We start from the raw sequence: 21,562 nt of genomic DNA on the forward strand, positions 1-21,562 counted from the left end.
TGTAAAAGAAAGGTTCGTGAGATGTAGGCGTTGGTTTTGATTTAACGGGTAATCATTTAGATATGCTTTACCTTTGAACTATCAATTGCGTTTTCGATCGTTTAGGATCAAACAATATATACCTAAAATATTATAAATATAACGCACGTGATATAATTGAAAAGTATATAATGCATTTAAATCGAGCTTCATTAAGAGAAACTAATTGCACCCGTGTATCTAATTTGTAAATGAAGAATCTGAAATGGTCCTCATAAATACAAGTGCCTGGCAGTGTAATCTCTAAACTGAGATCAAATTTTGGCTAAAAGCAGAAGCAAATGTGTGCATAGGCTAATTGGGCTGGAGTCCAAGGACCAAATTGTCTAACAACTCTCAACGATCATGCTCTCCACTTTTGCATCTCGTATACGATGCACATAATACAACACGAGTTCAGAAGTTTCATTATGCCTCCATTATTCAACCTCATTAATAAAGAGGCAAACTGAGCTTGGTATTTCACTGCTGTGGACCAAAAATTACGGAATCTCAAGCGAAGCAATTCTATTACACCATCGAATCACAACGATCAACAGATTTTAATAATTTCTTAATTTAACGCAACGTACACCTTTTATTCATTATTATTTTTGAAGTAAAAATTACTCGAAAAAATGGAAACTTATATTTATTTCAACCGCGGAGAGATACTGTTACGTTTCATTTAATAACTAATATAAAAAGAAGAAAACATAATTTCTCTCCAGCAACTTCGTTCAGACTGACGCGAAGATGGCTTCGCGGAAGAAATTGGATACAAATCGTATTCCTTCTTTATTCCGTTCAAGTGAAATATCAATTTCAATTTACTCGGTACATTTAAAAAACACGCCACAACTTCCTCAATTTACTATCGCCTCAGCTACGCCCTTATAAATAAATTAAAAGTATTTATGCATTTATGAGAAATTCAACGTTGCAAAAAGGAATTATAATATCATTTGGAGGGGTGAAACGTTTCTTCTTCAGTCGCGCGTACAAAAATTTCATTTTGCGCTGGCAATCTACCGATAAATGAGAAGCCCGTTGCAACCCCCTGCAAACTTGACGAACCCACTAGCATCCCCTCCATTCTTAAGTCAATACGCGTGAGTAATTGCAGCTCGATCAGCCCGGAGAAAGCAACGCGAGCTGACGAGGAACAGGCAACCCGATTAGAAATTTCGATGGTAAGACGCTCTCGATATTCCACGAGCCAAGCTTACCAGAAATCCATTCAACTCGATCTCTCCTTCTCTCAGCTGGCTATCTCGTCGTGTATCAGCGGCTGCTCGCGTAATTCTTCTTCAACGACGACTTCTTCTTCGATCGCTCGAAACCCACCCCCCCTCTCATTCTTATGTACCAAGGCAGAAAAAAAATGAGGCGCAGGAAACGATGGGATCGCGACGCGCAATTATGACTTAACGATAAGGTGACGAGCAAATAGATTTGATCCCTTACTTGGCCGTAGCAGACCCCGGTTCAATATCCATTACTACACCCTTATCCCCCGTGGCCTTCTTCTCTTTGTTCCTTCCGGTTCTTCGGTTCCGCTCAGCGATTTTACATTGCTGACCCACCGATTTCCTTCGGCCAAACTAGTTTTCCTTATCACCGCCACTTATTACATTATCATTCCGCGGGCCGGGTTTTATAGGAACCTCCTCGAGCCCCTAATATCTTTCTGCTGCGTCAAGCGAATAACAATCGAATGATTCTTCCCCGCCGTCTGATTCAATTGGCGAATTTGATGGATTTTATTTCACTCTTACCATTAAGCGAAATGCGTTCCGGATAGGCATCGAAGAAATGGGGTGTCGCGAGCATTTCTGAGGAACAGTAGGCGTTTAAATCGGTTCTTTCACAGCTGTCAGCTACTTTGGTATCAGCCATGCGGTTCATTGGTAAAAGTAAAAGTTCCTGTGCTGTGGAATTATTTTTCAATTTTGTTACCAACAACTCTCCGCTATTTGAAGTGTTTTTTATTTAGAAAATTTCTAAAACCTTCGTCTTGATCCTCGAAGACGAAGAGAAGTTTCTAAGAACCTTCAAAACATATGTTTATTCTCTCCTGTCTTTTCGTTTCGAGGGCTAAATGTTTCCAGTCGACGCCATGGGATGCGACGCGACTACAATGGCCGTCACATCATACTAAGAGATAAAAAATAAATGTCCTTGAATACTCAAATCTCGTGGTTCATACTTCAATCTGCGCAGACGAATTCAAAGATAGTTACCCTCTAGTAAGATGAATTCCCCAGAGAAAGTGGCGTAAGTATACACGGGTACCTTCACAATGGCCGATGTCGAGGGTGGCACGCGTCGAGTATCGGAAACGAAACGTTGGAGGGGTTTGTCCCGCGAACGAGGAACCGACCAAGCGGATAAACAGCGGGAACGCGCAGCGCAGCTTTCATTTTTGATAGCCACTCGCGCGGCCGTCCCGTGTCATAAACAAAGTTTTTAATCAACGAATTTTCAAAGTCCGCCAAAAGGGGTCAAGAGTTAATTGAATGGGAGGAGGCACCCGCGAGTTTGTCGGGACGTCAGCGGACACGTCGTTCAGGGAGTTAACTAAAACCTACGTTGGAATTAATTTAACGAAATGCGCAAGTGAGGTGGGATCGAAAGAGGGAAGATTAAAAAGTGAAAGCCTCCGAGCAATTTGTCCAGTTCGCGTATTGTCCAACTTTTTGCGTGCGGGGAACATTTTCATTCTGCCAGCTGGGTAATTAAAGAGTGAATTTGTTGCATTTTCGTTACAAACGAGAAGCATTAGGCTTTGTTATTATACGTACAAATTTATTAATATTAGTATTGTATAAGTTATACTAATATTATTATAACTTAATAATAATTATAGTATAAGTTGTATTAATATTATTATAACTTAATATTAACTTATAACTAATGTAAGTTAATGTTAGTATATTAGATGAAATGTTAATAATTTTTAAATTTAACCATTTGTACTCGAACAGCGACTCTCACTCGCCACGATGTTTCGCGTGGCAACTTCGTTTATACTGAATTTCGTTATCTCTAGTTGATAGAAGTGAAGTATTGGTTCGAGAATAGGTCCCTTAGGCTGTTTATGTCTTCGGTTGGAAAGTGACATTACATGACGTAAACTTAGGGATTAAGATAAAATTCTTCTACGACTGTAGTCCTGAATACGATGTGTCTAGCGTTAGTACAGTTTCGACGATCGTAGCGAGCACACGTATCACGAAGTTTTGCGCCACTCGTTTTAAAGTTTTAACGCAAGTTTGATTTTGAATTGATCAGAAAATCATCTATCCATAATGTAATTGGTGATAGAGTAAGTGTAAACGGTGATGACGTATCGGGTGTGAGAAATAAAAAAATAAGGGTAATAGACAGTGAATCTGGAAGTAGCAGCAATGACCCACAAGGTTCTGCTAATTCAGAATACCTTGGTAAGTGTTTCGTAAAATATCACATCAAACGCAACTACAGAACTTGAACTCCGATAATTATGTTTTTCAAAATGTCAACATAGATAATATATTAAAATATAACACTTTCGTGTGTTAATTTTTATATAAATTCGTTTACGCGCGAAATTGTCTCGAGTTGCAGCGAGCAGTTTTGATCTACGCATTAGATCAAGCTTCATCAATAGCCTCGTTAATTACATATCGAGCAAAACCTCATTAAACCCTCATCAGGCTCGTAGCAACGATTAAAATAATGAACTCTACTAAGTTTCAAAAGAAATTAACTCTTTTATGAATCTTCAAATACTAAGCGCCAAGTATCTGTTCAGAATTTAAAGCTAAGACAATGAATAAAAAATAACCATGAAAGAAAATACGAGGATAAAGAAGCCTCCGAGGAAAAGCATTCTCGGATCAGTCAAACACAGAACCGCGTTCAAAAACGACAGAAAAGAATTGTTCGACCCAAAGCGGCCCACCCGAAACCGTCTTACGTAGCGAACCTCGTAGCTGAGGTGGAAGACGCGTCAAACTCGGTTCCCGTAGCGCGAGACGCATGTTCCGTTCTCCATTAGTTTCTCGATCACGCTCAGAATCACCGTCTCTACGTCTCACGACTGCCAGCCAGGTATTCACTGGCACGGCACGTTCAGCGGTTTTCAGGGTCCGCGCGCGCGCGCCTACGCATACAGGGTGTTCGATACACTGAACGTCTACTAGAAAATTAGGGGACTCGTTCTAGGAATCGAAGATACCAATGAAAAGGAAGAAATTTGCGTTTAAATCATCGTTACAGAAATAAGATCCTCGTCACGACAACAGGGTTATCTCACCTTTCACGCAGCCATGCTCATAAATTTTCAAATTAATTTTTATCAAAGAACGAAGCGTCGAACGAAAATTTGTCATCCTTCATAATTGTTTCATTTTTACGTGTACAATGTACAACCCTTACATTTTCTACTATGAAGATTAGGATAGATCTTGTTTTCGCATAGTGAAATTTCCACTGAGCCTGGCACTTCTTATGTCAAAGTCACGACCATTTGGCCATGGACTGAGACACCTTTTGGAAATCTCTAATTCATAGAGTCCACGTGTACTACCAAAAGCATTAACTCTAAGATTTATTAATAATATATTCAGAGGACGCCAGAAGCTAAAAACGTTCCCGTCGCAAACAACTTTATTTAATGTCCATACCCATAAATCGCTAGGTTGTTACAGCGAGAAGGGTTCCCCATTGTACCTCGTTGCAAGCTACACTTCGAAGAACGGCTACGGGACACCCGTTATATTTCGTCACTCGATAAGTCGACTGGGTTGCCTGTAGAGCAGCGGCGAAATGAACCAGCAGCCTCGAGTGCGGAACACAATGGCTGTTCCGCGCACCGTCGCCGTCGACCCGCAGGATCGAACGAACAACCGTGGACGGGGGACACGTCGACGAGAGACGGCTTAGGGGTTCGAGGGTGGCGCGGGGGGAGGGCGCGGAAGGGCAGAGAGACAGAGGCTGCTGGTTCTCGTATAAACGTAGAATATTGTCGCCGCACATCGAACCGAAATCCCTATCCGACCGAGGAAAGTTGGCTGCGGTCCAGCAGCAGAGAGCCCGCCGGTGGATCGCTGCCAAATCGCGGCTACGGACTATCCCGCCGATTGCTCGGACAACCTACGCCCACCTCCGTCTACGTGTGCCCCGTCCTACGGCCATCTGCTCCGCGGCGAAGGTACTCTCCTCTCTTTCTCTCGCCCTTCGAACGCTGCCCTTCCCAGATGACGGGCTCTGCAAAGAAAAAAATTACCGAAAATGTACTGGGATGGCGGATGGACAAAGGTTCGCGGGAATGCAAGCTGCCGTGGCTCGCTGGATTGGAGGGTGGTGGACATTTGTGTGTGGGAGAACGAGAACGGTGCGATCACTGTGTATACACGAGTCTATTCCTGTTTTATGGGATTACACGCGATCGATAGTGTCGATTATATATGGTCTACGTTGATAATAATGTTTGTAATTTAGTTTAAGGCTTTGGTGGTCGACGACGCCATATTGGTACCACTTGAACGTTAGGTGTTACATGGTAGTTAATTATTTGTGATTGACGTTAACGATGTTGGTTGTATATTTGACTTTGGTTTTGATTTTTTTAGAAGTATTTAACTAAAATGTTCGATTTACTAAGGTTTCATTTGTCAAAGTGGCATGCGTTCTTCAATCGTTTGCTTGAAGTTGAAATGTCTCAGGGTTGTTTCGTGAAAGTATAAGCAGATTCACATTTGTTTCTCTTAAACGTTTTACGGACAGTTTTATTGGCTTTATTTTATTCTTCTCTTGTTTGATGTTTCTTTATATTAGAAGACAGTTAAATTGAAGACATAAGGTAATATTTTTCGACAAATCGACGTTGGTATCTTCAGTGTTGCATCTACTCCGAACCACTCCAGACCAGAGTAATTTCGTCTCGGTAATTCTTCCTATAGCAATATGCGTTCTTCGTTCCAAAGCTTCAAATCTAAGCCCTAGATATGTATACTCTTTCCCATCCAGTTTTTTCTTGGCAACGTTATCCGCGTTTTTCTTGCTACGACAGGGTATATCCCTCGACTTTATTGGTCAATTTGTAAGCTTTCTTTATCCTTCTTTTCATAACAAGACTGGAATCAGCGAACATTGGTCTTTCGATAAATCACATTTCAACTTTACTTTAGTAGCTGATATTTTAAATTATTTACAGTATTATTGTCAGTGTCTCCACCATTAATCATTATGTTTCAAAATATTTATATATGTTATAAATATCTTGAGAGAAATTCCTTTTTAAATTTCGACAATATTGTTATTCTTCATTCGTGGGTTCCTTTCGAACGAACGAAGAGGAAGGCATAAATGATTGGCAAGCATAATAGTTTCCTAGAAATAAATGCAGTAATGATTGGAATTAGTGGAACAGTGACAATGACTTAAACTTATCTGAGAACAATTAGAGAAATTAGAATACCATATGCTATGGAAGCTATTCAAATTAATTAACTGAAACGTTTTTGAAAATGAATTATTTACTTCTGTTTATTCCTTTTTTTCTGCAAAATTGCTTCGACTACAGTTACCCATATTTTGGTCAGTTTTATTCCAAATAAAAGTATAGAAAGACGGTATTATACTTAATAAATTGTACACATTTAAATACAAACAATACTTTGGTATTTTTTAAGATACCAACAATGAGAGATATGAAACAAAATTGAGAAAGTTAAAGAATATTACATGGATAACGTGTTACGGGCTTTCAGAGCCGGAGATATGTAATAAGAAGTATAAGAAACTAAAGTAGGCACTCAAAGAAAATATCAGATGGGAGAACGCAAACGTTTGAGACCTTTATAGCACCGTAACGGGTATATACCTCAGGCATTCGTGGAATTAACATAAAGACGTTTTCTGCTACTACGGTCTAGAAATGAGCAGAAAGAAAGCAGCTCTGGTACTCACTGGATAATATTCCCCGGTACAATACCATCTCCTTTTCACGAGATTTCCAAGAATTTTTTATCTAAATATTCAAGCACCCCTTATTGACTCGTAAGAGGAGAGGAGCTGAAAAGCATGGATTCGAAAAAGTCTAATTTATGAAAAGTGCGAACACCTACCGATCAATATTTTCGTTTCTTGCTGAATAAATTTCTTTGAAAAAACTATTTCACATCTGAAACACACTTGTATCGATACTTTTCACGATTGTTCTTTGAAGAATTGCAAACTGATTATTGAAAAAATCAACAACGAAACGTGTGTTTTGTTGGAAACAACTGGCAATTCTATTTTGCTCGCGCGGGGCAATTAATCACTACATCAGCCACAGCTCGTTTACTTTGACTACAATTTATCACGAATAATATAGATTTATGTTGGACGAAGAAACGTATTAATTGGAGTTTGCAAAAACTTTCGACTGGGAGTACATGAATCAAGTGGAAAGGAAACGTTAGCAACTTCGATTGAAAATACTGGTCCAGTATTTTAATGGAAAAAAAAATGATTTATTCGTGAACATCGAAACGTTATTTCTTAATCTCGTTACTTTTTACTGTGAAACATTAATTCGAAATGAAACGTGCTGTAAACCAGAATGAGAAGAGGAAGGAAAAATTCGTGCATTTTGAAGAAACAAGGCTGTTCTACGGGGAAATTTCAAGAAGAATGAAGAGAAGTTTGAATTTGATTAACAAGTTCATTAAGATAGTTGAAGATTATTCTCAAGCTAAATCTCCCGGGATACCTGGCGCACTGACAAACTGGGAGAGAAGAGCAATTTTACGGCTTCCACCAAATTCAGAACTCGCTGCTCGCGCAATAGCAGCAGAAACAGAAGTTACAACTAACTGCCGAAATGTTCAACCTCTTGCAAAGAACATTCCAACCTCATACATTACATCTTTTACGTTAAAGATGACAGACTAAAAACAAGCTATCCTCTGTCAAAAAGAAATAATTTTTTTTTTAATTAATCGTAAAGAATTATGAATTTTCAAACGTTCAATAATTCGCGCCACTTTCATCGATATCCTTGAACTCATTTCAAAATGTCAATCCAGACGTTAGATCGGCAAAAAGAAGTTGGACACGGTTGACATATCAACTAGCATAGATCCGTTTGTTCTAGAATCATTACAGATGAATTAATACCGTAGCAATAAATAGACCAACGTCAGTCGTGTCGTGTTGCTCTTAATTTTACTTCCTTGAAATTATGCACGCAGTTTGACACGCAAAGTAGACATATTCGTAAATTTTTTTATTGCTGTTAAATGCAATAACAAATTACGAACAATTTAAAAATGAAATGATATAAAAGAAAACACGGTCATCTTTCTTTCTAAATAAAATTGTTTCACAAGTTTTGCTAAAATATCAAACTTTTTATGGTTCCTGTATTTGAAAATAAGAAATAAATTGGATAACTATATCTTCTTCAAAACTAATATCAAATAAGATAACTATATCCTCTTCAAAACTGTGTCTGTCATTTAGAATTCGTCTTACATTTGTCCTACATTTCCACTATTGAAAGCGATAACAATCCTCGACGTTCAACGTTGTTTGCGAGCACTGTTTAAACGATAACCTCGGCATAGTTCGTCAACTAGCCACGTTCAATCTTTCACCCTAAACTTCCAGTACCACTTAGACCTACTGATCATGCGCCAAGGCTATCCATCAGCCGGCTAATTACCGCTCGTCAATTTTTAATCGCCGTTAAGGGATCTGTTCTTCCTGGCGTGCAACTCTGCTGCAAATAATAGATGGTCCAGCGACACTGATAACGTCGGGAACCGAGAAGTCGCGGAATCGATATGAGATTAAATTCTCAGCCAACGAGTGGAGATGAAAAAATTTGGGATGAATCGCGTAATGCGAGCCACTACCCTAGTCTCATTATCGATATTCACAACTACCTAAATTTCTTCTCTCATAGACGATCTTTTGTTTCATAAAATTTCGAAATCAGTATTTTTCAAATTTTTATTCATCTAGATAATATATATTGTTTATAAACTAATATAATTTACTCTTATAGTGTTTCACCTTTCAGCTTTCAGCTACTAGTAGCATAAAAATAAATTTAGCAATAATTTTATGAGATCTGCAAGTGCAGACGACTTTGAATTAAATAATAAAACGTTTCTTTTTATTTACTCCATTGATAAAACGAAATCTGCGGTAGTCTACAGTGTAACATTCAGCAGACATTTTAAGAGATGATTTTGAAAAGTAGAATGAAAATTAAGAACCTCAGAATTGGCTAGAAAAATAATTTAACAAATTCATTAGCTACATACAAAACAATACTAGTAAAAAAAAATCTTATGAGACTCGCGACCCAGTTGAAAATTTCCATAGTCACACAGTGCGAGTCTTACTTTTAATTCTTTATTCTAGTATCCAGACTTACCAATGGAAATATCCTCTGTATCGAACGAGTAAGGGAAGAAAGGAAGTCGAAAGAATATACGATTCGCTCTAAGATCGTGGAACTCGTGTACAGCAAGTAGCGACGTCGTAGCTTCCGGTTAAATCGAGCACCGCCTCGAAAGAATTTTTCGAAATCCACCCGCGCGCGCTTTACGCCCGGATGAAGCCGCCCCGTGGCAGTTTCGCGGCGGATACGAACGGAAATAAAGAGATCGTTAGCGTGGTTCGCCGCATGCAAAGCAGCCGGGAACAATTCGGTTGTTTATTGATCGTTGTTCGCGCGGGAATCGAGCTGCACGCGAAATGCATGCTCGTTCGCCTGGCGCGAAAATTCGATATGTTCTTGGGAAATTTCATCCGCTAACGAAATAACCCTATAAGGGTGAACTGGAGGAGGATCGCGAGGAAATTCGGGCCACTATTTCGCCACGCGACGCCACCGATCGGGTATTATATAGGCTTGGTACTGAAACTTGTTACTCGCTTTGCGTTTTATCGGTTCACGGTGAGAATTTTTAGATAACGGAACAGAGGAGCAGTTCGAAACTTCCTGTCAAGTCCTCGATGAAAAGACGGTGTCGCGCTTTCAGAGGAACGGTTGCGTCGAAAGCGAACAAGACCAAACGAAATAAATATTTTAAATTGTACGTGTTTTTCAGGCAGTATACACGACAGAGAACATTACTTGTACCTCGAAACAGCATAATTGTAATAGTTTTATGGGTAACGTTACAAACAGGAACTTGGCACTGCGCCTATTTAATTTTTTAATTCATGTTTTACAGTGAAATGTTTTCGCTTATTTCGCGACTGCAAATATAGCAACGGGAAACGCGAAAAATTCTGCCAACGAACGAAGGATTACAAAATAACAGAAAAAACATATCGTAATTCCCTTTGCCATTTTTTTGCGCATACGATGCGAAATAATTTTTGTCGTATTTTGTTATCCAAATATCGCGCGAATAGATTTCAAAATTTCGAACACGGAAAAACAGTTTAATCGTGGAAATCAAATTCTGTGATGCTATTTTAATCATAACCGGAAAATTCAAAGTGTAACAGTTTCAGTAAGAAAAAAATAGAAATTTTTTCAAGCTAAATTGAAACTTTCACGATGGTTTCTATCAAGTTAAAAAAGTAAAAAGACGAAAAATTCGAACGATTAGTTTGGTAGAGAAATAGAAGCGCGTTCCACAGAATTGATGAAGACACGCGAAACCGTTTTAGGCGATGCTGAAATATGCAGTTTATTCAGGTAGCTGAAGTTCATCAGGCTCGTCAAACGACTAATAAACGCGTACTTTATAACGCACATATTAGCTTCGATGTCGTCCGTTCACCCTCATTCTAGTTAATTAGTTTCCCTTTGAAAACGTGTAAAACAAATAGCAGTACCCGCGATCCTTCATGGCGTGTACCGCGATTAAAACCCAGCAGCGCGCCGTCGATTTCTGCTTCGCCATGAAAATCGACCGCTTATTTGGTTTTTACGCATTCCGCGTTTGTTATATCAAAGGGAAATACGATTTCCTCGTTTCGAATGGTCTCTCCACTTACGTGCTTCGGTGTAAAAACAAAATCAGTAAAAATTTAAAATATACATTGCAATGAATAATTTGTAGAAATTAATATATTTATAAATTAAAAATTAATATATAATATATATTATATAATAAATTTAATAAAAAAGTCATTGTTTATAAAAATAAAAAGAAAACAAACATTTATAAATAATTCCAAGAATATTTAAATAAAATAATAATTCCATTAGAACAGTGAACTGAATTTCAACTGAACTGAATATACTTTGCATCAAAATGACGCGACCCGTAAAATGAAACGAAAACAGAAATGTTTCTAAACGATCCAACGTCCCGCATCAACGTCTTCGTGGCAGCAGTTCTTTGAATGAACATTTCGAGAACGATTTAATTCACTCTGGAAGAACTAAAGTTAGAAAGGATCGAATCTATATTCGTGGAAACAACCGCGTCGGAACGAAGAGTATCCATCTCGACTAAATTACGGGTGGCTACAATTTAGTTGGCGAGCAATCGCCATTTACATGTCGTTTTCAATAGAGCAGACTGGTCCCCGCTCGACTATCATAACTATGAGGTCTGTCTACGGCTTCAAAGGAAGCTCCGACCTATTTGAACTTAGCTAACGAAAAGCATCGCTGCTCGAGAAGCTCGCGGATCAGCGATTTTCTCTCGATTAAACTTCCCTCCGACTGAATTCGAGCCTTTCCAACGGTGCTTCATTATGGTAGGGGGACGAAAATTTCGTCGCTCGAGGCTACGTTCCCGCTCGCAAGTCGTATCAAACATCATTCACGTTTTGGTGATCCACAAAATCGCATAACTATTATAGATTCGAATCGTGCAGCACAATACATTTATTTCCAGAGATCACTCTATTATACAACGCGATTATTAAATTCGATTCTGAATATAATCTATGTTAAATATGATAAAATAAATTTTCATAAAGAAAGTGTAGATTTGTTGTTCAGAATTTCTATTATTTTCCTGTGTAAATAATTAAGTGCGTTAGACGAGTCCTTTTGAGTAAAGCATCTACATGTATTTTCAAATTTTTCGATCGTTACACTGTATGGTTCAACTGTTCAGAAATAAATTTAGAATTTATTCTGCCTTTATTTCTGTCCTTAGAACACGTAACACAGAGAGAATAAATATGGTAAGAGGAAAAGGGGGATAAAGTCGAGAGGCGGCTGAACATTATGCTGGGATTCGGTTCTGAATGGCTTTAGATATCCACTCTTTTTTTTTCTTTTTAGACAAAGCAAGGTATTCCATGGATATTGGACAAAATTGATCTTGGGCATGTAAACAATGCGCTCCGCCTCTTTCTGCAACAAAGCTTAGCAATAGAACATTCCACAGATGAAATTCCAGAACTAATTAAATTACTATCATATATTTAAAAAAAATATGTGGCGGCCTTCTGACACTCGCCACTAGAGGAACAACACTACTTACAGTTTCCCAATAGTACATCTATCCGTTCCAATACATATAACTTCTGATCTGTCCCTAATATCCCAGCGTCTAAGACAGGGCCTGCTAAGTAGCCTTACTGATAAGTCCACTAGCAGGCCCAGGACGAAACGTTCTTCCCTCTCTTTTCCTTCCATCTTTCCTCTTTCATTCTACAGCAAATAGAAGCACTTCGCTTCAAATACATTAAACAGTTCGCTAAAAATACAATAAAGATAATAGACTTAAAATTCACGAAAAGAAGGAAATCTCCATAGACTTTTTCTAAAATCAACAATTAATATTTTAAAATGTTAATAAAATAATTTTGTCTCATAGATAAATAACAGTACATCCATCAAAATTATTCGTTGCTTCTAAAAACTTACAGAAACCCACGAATCATCAAAAGGAGGAACAAAAATGGTTTCCTCTTTCGTATAACGCGGGGTTAAACCGTGGCTCCTCAGCATCCCCCATATCCGTTCGCCGAGAGGGAAGAAAAAGCGCGGGGATCGCAAGGCTCGTTCCACGGAACGAGCCAGCCGGGGCTCCCATCGATAACAGCAGGAACGCGAATTTGACAAACTCCCTCCGGTCACGCTTTGTCTTCGAGCGGGGCTGAACAAGTTAAAAAATCGCCGGTCGTTTCGCCAGATAAAGAGCGATCCTTCGGATAAAAGTTCTCGTCGGTCGTGGCCGCGGTGTTCGAAGGGGCGGAAGCGAAACTTGGTTAGCCCGTTCGACTTTCAAAACTAGGGACAGGTAATGGAAGGAAGCCGCGTCGCGAGCACGAAGGATTGTTTGCTTGCCACCCTTGGCCTCGCAGCCGATTTTCTCGTTGCTCGCGAGCGTCTTGGACTTGTGGCGGGCTTATTAAAATAAGGAACGGTTGGCTCGTAAACGCGTCGTAACTCCCGACATTGCTAGTCGCGATTGAAACGAGTTAGAGCTGTTGGAGTATAATTTATTGCTCGCGATTATTTCATTCGTGCTGTTTTAATCTGTTCCGCTGTAACCGAATGGCGATTTTGAATAGTCAGAGTGAGGAGGAACTAATGATTTTAAGTAGTTATAAAGTATAATTCTAAATATGAAAGTGATATATTTATTTGTATAAGGTTAAGTGTAAAATAGATAAGATTGCAAGACAATGCTTTGCTCTCAGCATCTTCTTGAACGTACCAGCGATAGAAAGTTTCCATTTCAATAGAAAACTTTAGAGAAAACTTAAAAAAAAAGTCGCTGTGGTATGAGTCGATTTTATTGTTTAAGTTAATCCGCTTACTTTTAAAATATATTAATTTCTCTTTAGAACGAAATGCTTATTATCGTAATTTCACGCGTTGCAGCAATAACATCGCACCAAGAGTTAAATGAAACGGAATTTCGGTATTAACGAAAATATGAGATGATCTGCAATTAAACGCGCTTACAATTCGAAAACCATTTCTTGCTAATGCGCTGCATATTTCAAGACGTAAATCACTGCATTTACATTTGCGATCATTCGAAAGGGCATTGCTCATAAAATAAATTGAACGATCGTGAAAATCGGATTACAAAAACTTCCTTTCGCGCGATTGTCAGTTCTTAAGAATCCCCAAGTCGACACTGATCGATGTCCATCGCAAACTGTATTACTTCGTATATTTTTATTTCTCTTCGAAACTTCCATTGGCCAATAAAAACGAAAGGAAGTCCAGAGAAACGAAAGAACGTCCAGAGAAAATGTCTTTTCTGCATAGTTGACGCGAGTGCACATTTCGACGCTTTCGCGAGAAGTTTGTCGTATTTCCTGGAAGATTTCCAAAATACAGCTCGTGTATTGGCAAGGAATTCTAACGTCATCCATCGAACCATCGTGAATACATTTTCCTACGTAACATTGGATCGAGAACTCGCGCGGATGTTTCAAAGAGGCATCCACTTGGAAAGCATGCGTATTTCTGAAAGAAGTTGCGCATCGACTGCAGTTGAAGAAGAAAATGGACTCAGATCAAAGTTTCAAGTTATTTTGCTTTCCTTTCACGGATTCGATCGCGAAAAAACATTAACGAATTTTATTGAACATTCGTTGCTGAAGGGGAGAGTAGAAGAAACGATTTTCTATCGATGTCGCACATTTCTACGGGTCTGGATAATGTAGAAGCAGTAATTCATAGCGTGTCCATTTCAACGGTGCTATTTTTCAATCGTTTGCGATAATGTATCGTGAAGGAAAAAATTAGCGAGGAAAATTTATCTGCGCTGAATGGACAGGTGTCTACCAAGTGAAAAACTTAAGGGGACTACGGTTTCGCTGTAAAGAAGAAGTACTTTCGGAATATATATGGTGTCGTTAAATCGGCGTGCGTTACAAAAAAGTAAGTCGTTTCATTTTTCTCGCGCGGAAGTGGACATTTGTCTCCGTTGTCACAAAAAATATTACATTTAGCTTTCCGCTGCGGATAGTAACCGATTTGAATGGTTAACTATGTGAAATATCACGTTGCACCCCCGGAAATGGTGCATCGAAATTTATTATTGGCTGCGGAAAGGATTATTCTTCGGCCAATCGCTGGGAAAGTTAACGTATTTGAGCGATATATCGCGAAAAGTGGCATTCAATATTTGTAATAACAAAAGGTAACATATTTAATGCTTGACAATGAATATTATATGACAAGATATTATATGTAGCTATTATTTATCGTTACATGGTAGCGACTAACTCTTTTCTTTAATTCTTTTTTAATTATTTACATAACTCAGATATTATCGATTCTGATGTTATTAATACAGATCAATTTTTACACATCTTTCTTTCGTTATAAATATTTTAGCAAATGATTGAAAAAATGTATAGATGATATAATAAATTACCGTTTTTGGTATTTTACGAATTTCCAAATAGGAATTTCTTTTTGTAAAAAGTAATCATCGCGTGCAGAAATTTTAATAAAAATATAAATACATTCAGTAAAATATGTAATATTGATACGTAGCGTTTACAAAATTTAATTCAATTATTTTTATATTACAAATATAAGAGTATGAAATTCTGCTTAATACGAAACGAAGATAATTGAATTTATACGTATCATTACTGTAAGAATTTTATTTTTCTAACGTCCGAACTTAATGCCCCGAGAAGTGGATTAAAAGCAATCTTTTTTTACCCCCACGTAGAGTGAACGAAACATTTGGTTACCAGATGCTGACATTTTTAGCTTTGCAGTTCGTTAAACTATTTTTACTGGTTCACTAAATAGATACTCTACACGTAATAAAATTCTACACATGTCCACGTCAAATATTTTTAGTTCCCACAGAAATTTAATGAATTGTCCCCAGCATTTTTACTGTAGAAAAAAAGGCGTGCCTAAAATTCGCACGTGTTGCAAAATAACTCGAGAACCTCGCCTGGAAACGACTGAAAGCCACAATTTTTTCAAACGCACTCGTTACAAGTTTCGTTTAACAGTCTCATTATAAAATACACTTACGTTTCCCCGTGAGACATTTAAACTCCATTTCTGTAGCACAGAAACGGTGCGTGCGAAATAATACAGTAACGAAAAAAATTCGTCGAACAAAAATAGAGGCGACAGGCTGGCATAATTCGCTAATGCAGCCTCTGTAAGAAAAAAAAAAAGGAGATACGTTTATCCGATCCCTTCAGAGGAACTCGACCTGGTAACATCGACGCAGGCTGCTTGCGTCTGTCTATTCATGCTTGTCGAGTGTTTTCGTGATCAAGGACCCGCAGCTTTATTAAAGCGGGCCGAGTATTTACTGGAAACTGCTCTCGCAAGCACGACGGCACTTTGAGAGTGTGGCGCTTCCCGCTTTGACAAGAAACGAACAACAATTCGCACTCGCGAGGCACGCGGCGTTTCCGGCCCGTTGATCCTCTGTGCTTCCACCGGATTCTCGCTGACGAATTTCTAATTACATGATTCCGCTTAGCGAGGCGGCCCCCCTCGCGAGCTCTTTTAACACCCCTTAGACGCGATTTACATTTCGCGCGCGTTCGCGCCGCGCGGATTTCACTTTCGAACTCGTCGGGCAAACGCGGAGGGATGTTTCGCCGTGGTGAAACGTGACGATCTCCTGCCGCAATTTCGCTGACGCTTTTCGTACGCTTCCAGCGTTCATTTTCACTCGCGATCTGGGTCTCTTTTTAATTAAAAAGGAGATTATTAACCCAGATTAATTATTAATGCACTCTTCAGTGGAAAAGGTTACTTCAGTTTCATCTAGTTTGAAAAGTATCCTTCGAGCTTAATGAATAGAGGGTATTTAAAACGTGATTGGTTTATATTTATTTAATTAGCAATAGTGATTCCTTGTGCTTCTTTATCTGTTAAATTGCCTTGTTTACAAAACTTTGAAGCAGCTGTATAAATTCTTATAAAGCGGAAAATAGTGAACAGAGTCGAAAATGAATTGCAGATCTTTTATACCATTGTACTTCGCGCGAAGCAGTAGCCAAGCGTTCCAGGTTCTATTGCTGTTGATTGAATAAACACTATTAGACGAGATATGTGTGGATAGGTAACCAGAAGCTTGCCATTACTCTTTTCTGTCAAAACACTCTGTAGTAATAACGAGAGTTCTCAGTTTGATATTCTCGAGACCAAATAAACTCGCAAACTGGCGCCAGTTTTCAAGTTCGCGCCGTGGAATAACAATTGAAAATGCAAGGGAGTGAAAACAAAAAATTTAACCGTCTAATTAAAGTTTCATTCAGAATTTGTTTAGTGCGAGAAGCAAATCTTTACGGAGAACGCAAACAAGAATTACGCGTTTTTGAAAATTCCTCCGCCAGTTTGACGAAGTCTTCCCAAGTTTCCGCCGTGCGATTTCTTAAACTGATAAAAAGTAGGACGGCCGCCCTTCAGCGGTAACTTTCCAGTGAAATTAGCTTAGTTTGCCCGGGAACTTTACTGCGAGTAATAAACTCGTAAATCCCGTGTAGCAAAAATTGAGAAATTTGTAAACATGGCGGGCAACGAGTGATAACTGTTCTACAAGAATGAAACCGGGGGGGAAACTAAATTTTGACTCTGCACCGGCTAAGCTATTTTCCATGGGACGTGAAGAAAAGGCAGACGCTGAAAATTATGTTAAAATTTACGCGTGCAACGTACATCATCGTTTTGATTAGTTACTTTTTTCGTAAAGCTAAAACGCAAGCTTCCATCTGGAATTAATATGAGGAGTCTGAAAGATCTAGTAAAACTAGAATATTTCAGTGTCAAGTAGACAAGAAAAAAAGGACTATACGGTTCGCCAATCGCCGCCATTTTCTGCTCCTCCATATAATTTTCAATTTAAGACACTTACCATTGCTTCTTCTCATTATCGATTTAACTCTTTGTGAGTTTGTCAAGTCACAAATATAAACACGAGACTGTATTTATATTAACTGAGTCTACAAAATTTTTACTTCTTCTTTTCTCAGCCCATCTTCACGCGCGCAGACATTTTTCGTTCAAATTCAACTTTGTCCACGGTTCCCTCGAATGTAAGATTCTCATCGCGCGCGCCACTTTTTCCTCTCGGCTTCATAATTTGTAACCACTTTAATGGCAACAAAAAGTTCATTATACCTGAAAGCTACCGTCTTCCGATTTTCCCGACTCTACGCTGGACGTCAGGCAGGCGTTTTATTCAATGTTTTATCGGACACGAATTACCTTTTCTTTCGTGCTAATGTCCGCGCGAAGAATGGGCCGCGTTAATGGTTTTTAGTCCCGCTCGTACGGAATTAACGCGACGGTGACAGAAAACTTTCGCCCGCGTCTTCTTTCAGCTGGGCTCCATTCAATCTTCGCCCGCTTGGATCACACCCCTCTTTTCTCTTCTAACGTTATTGTTCTCCCGGTGGATTTTTAATATTAATAGCCGTCTGGCTGGTGCACGCGCGATTTCGAGTGGCTGTGATTTAAGGGCTAATGTTAAGGTGCAGTTGATGTCCCACGGACCGTATATATTAAGGCCAAATTTGAATTTAAGATGACTCTGAGAGCAGTCCGCGAAAGCAACCCTTATTTTTGTCTATGCGAGCGGGTCGTGATGTGACTCGTTAGGCGAGCCTCGTTAACGTCATGTTTCAAATTATTGCTCGTTTATTCTTCATATCGAAACTTCCTCGTCATCCCTCTTCTTCTACTATATTTGTTTCATTTTCTCGATTGTAATATTTAATGCACGAAGGACACGAGTCGCGAAAGTAAGTCTCTAGAAAAGTGTTTTGTACGCATTTAGGAATTAAATACTGTCTTTTACTTAAAGGAATTATTTTTTAAATTATTTCAGTGGTAATTATTTTGTATTATTTCTCTGAGAAAATTCACTGATTTAAAAAGAATTCATGTAAGAAATTAATAAGTAGAAATAACTTTAATTACAGCCTCTAAAATGCGAAGTGCATAATATTGTTTATGAATTCCGTTCTTCGGTATTTATTCGTGCAATTTTATATATTTTGTTTAAAGTATCATAATATTATTTAATAAAGTAAGATATTTTATCTAAGCTCTGCTATACACTCGCGTTCTTTAAATTCTGCAGAAGACTTAAAAGAGCGGGCACTACGTAAGCGTGATACATATACCTTGAGAATAAGATCTTCTTTGACGCGCTATTCATCTCTTTGAACTAAATCCATATTTTTCCACGTATTTTCTCGCGACATTAAAAGCAACGAAGATATCTATGTTCTAATCTTAAGATAACTCACCTTCTCCACAACATCTGATAAAAGAATCCATATTATTGTATAAACTCAACAACGAATCGCGTTTCAGTTCCTCTGAAAGTCGAAACAAGGATCATTTCTCAAATAGAAACAGTTAATTTGCAGAGGGTGTGTTCCACGAACGACGTTAATGGACGTTCAGGTGATATAATCCGCGCGATCATCCGTTAATTAACAGAATAACTTAGCCGGGAAGCTGATTTCGATTAAACAACATACCTGAAAGTGTTATTAACACTTCACGTGACGCTTTGTAATCTCGAAAAGGACAAGTTTCCCTGTTACGTACACACGCATTGGCGTAATTGATATTACACGACGGCGTAACGTAATTCGCGAGGATCGTGCCAGAGCTCGCCCCCTCGAATTAATATTAACACCATATTACGAGCCGCGAAATTATAATCTCTGGCACGTACGGGCAACTGGAACGGTTGTTTTTACAAGGATGCTAATTTTATAATGCGCGTTACGGGGGACAGACACGAGATTGTTATTATCACTTAACGAGAGTATCGCATTTACGCAGCATTATACCGTGCTTGCGCCATCGGCTGACTAATAATCGTTGGTTAATCATTTCTGTCCACCCAACTGTTGGTCGAAAATTGGAATTCTCCCAGAAACAGTAAATGGAATTGAATCCTTAATGGCGGCGGGTTTTGCAAGCGGACATTCGGTTTATCGATGACTAGAAAGCAACAGCACCGCTAATTGAATCGTGATATTCGGATCACCTTCCTCATCGATGTTTGAATTTTTTTAATTAAATCACATAATATAATAAAGTTTCGTATGTTACAACTTGTTAATCTTCGAAAGAAATTCACTCAACTAGATTTAGGTAGACGAAAAACATTTTAAGTATAAGCGAAAGAAATATATAAACTGTAAATAACAAAATACGGAAGAATTGGCACACGATCCTTAGTACGATTATATATTACTATCAAGTGACTAAAAAAATTAATTATACTAAATATTGTAGGTATTTTTATTTCTAAGTCTACGTGATCGTGACCATTTTTCGATCATTATTATATAGCGCTTCAAAAAAGAAAGAAGACCCAAACCACAGAAGGTAATTCAGGAGGAATAGAACAGAAGGAAATAAAAAAAACTATACAAACGTCATAGCGCCGTGAACAAATTGGGCCACGCGGCAAGAATCGAGTCGGAAACATCGATAAACTATTTTCGAAATAGCGGAGGGAGGAGAGCAATTGTCGAGAACGCGGTGGGCAGGATCGACGGGCGTGAAATGAACCGAACGAAAGTGGCGTGTACTGGTAACGGGCGATTTATCGGGGCATTTACAATTATTTCAGAGTCGACGAGCGACGTCACGGAAGGTGTTTACGCCGGCGAGCGCGCCCGTTTGGTTTACGGGGTGTTTACGACCCCGGTGAACTCGATCGGCGGCTCAGCCGTCTGCGCGTTCTCCATGAAGAACATCCTAAAAGTCTTCCAGAGTGCGTTCAAGGAGCAAGAGACCATAAACAGCAACTGGCTGCGAGTACTTCCGGAGAAGGTGCCCGAGCCTAGGCCCGGTGCATGCGTCAACGACTCCAGGACGCTTCCAGACGTGACCGTCAACTTCGTTAAAGCGCACCCCCTCATGGACGACGCGGTCCAGTCCTTTTTCTCATTACCTGTGATAACCAAAGTCAGCTTCAAGTAAGTCGTTGCCTTTCTACTAGTGGGACTGCTACTACTACTATTACTTTTTCTGCTATTGTTACTAATTAAGAACATAGGACAGTTTGAGTTATGGTCATTTTAATAGAGTCGAGTACGGTGTGCTGAAGAATTTTGATATATTGTTAGAGAATTGTAACTCTGTTTGTTTCTTGTCTAGTTATCGATTTCTGTGAGGCATTCGATGATACCGTTCAATTTTTATTTTTGCGGTTATTTAAATTTAAAGGACGTCGTTTTAATACAGTCGAGACGGTGTGCTGAAGGATTTTGATATACCTTTAGAAAATCGTAACTCTGTTTGTTTCTTATCTGGTTATCGATTTCTGTGAGGCATTCGATGATACTGTTCAGTTTTTATTTTTGCGGTTATTTAAATTTAAAGGACATCATATGACGCTCATAGGAGCTCTGGAGCCCTCAAGTGCAAAAGGTTAATATTGCTTGAAGTTCATATTTACGTAATACAGTTTGCCAATAAATTTGTTGATAAAAATGTTCAGAAAATATCTTAATATTATATGTTTGAACAGAAGTATGCTTGCATATCAATATTCAGTTTTCGATCGTATTCTACGGAATGTATTACATTAGCTTATCAGATATGATTTTTCAAGATTGCGGTAAAACAATTTATTGATGCTTAATTTAAACT

The 21,562-nt window shown here is 38.8% G+C and overlaps 1 protein-coding gene across 2 annotated transcripts in view; it reads left to right on the top strand.

Annotated features, from left to right (window-relative positions):
• LOC143423260 (semaphorin-1A) overlaps positions 1 to 21,562 on the top strand; it is a 493,840-nt gene that overhangs the window by 455,281 nt on the left and 16,997 nt on the right. For both annotated transcript variants that reach the window (XM_076894462.1, XM_076894463.1), the window contains exon 10: positions 20,538 to 20,886. In XM_076894462.1, coding sequence (XP_076750577.1) covers positions 20,538 to 20,886 — 349 coding nt within the window. The remainder of the gene's footprint in view (positions 1 to 20,537; positions 20,887 to 21,562) is intronic.

This window comes from Xylocopa sonorina, chromosome 4, assembly GCF_050948175.1.
Source record: "Xylocopa sonorina isolate GNS202 chromosome 4, iyXylSono1_principal, whole genome shotgun sequence".
Lineage (NCBI taxonomy): Eukaryota > Metazoa > Arthropoda > Insecta > Hymenoptera > Apidae > Xylocopa > Xylocopa sonorina.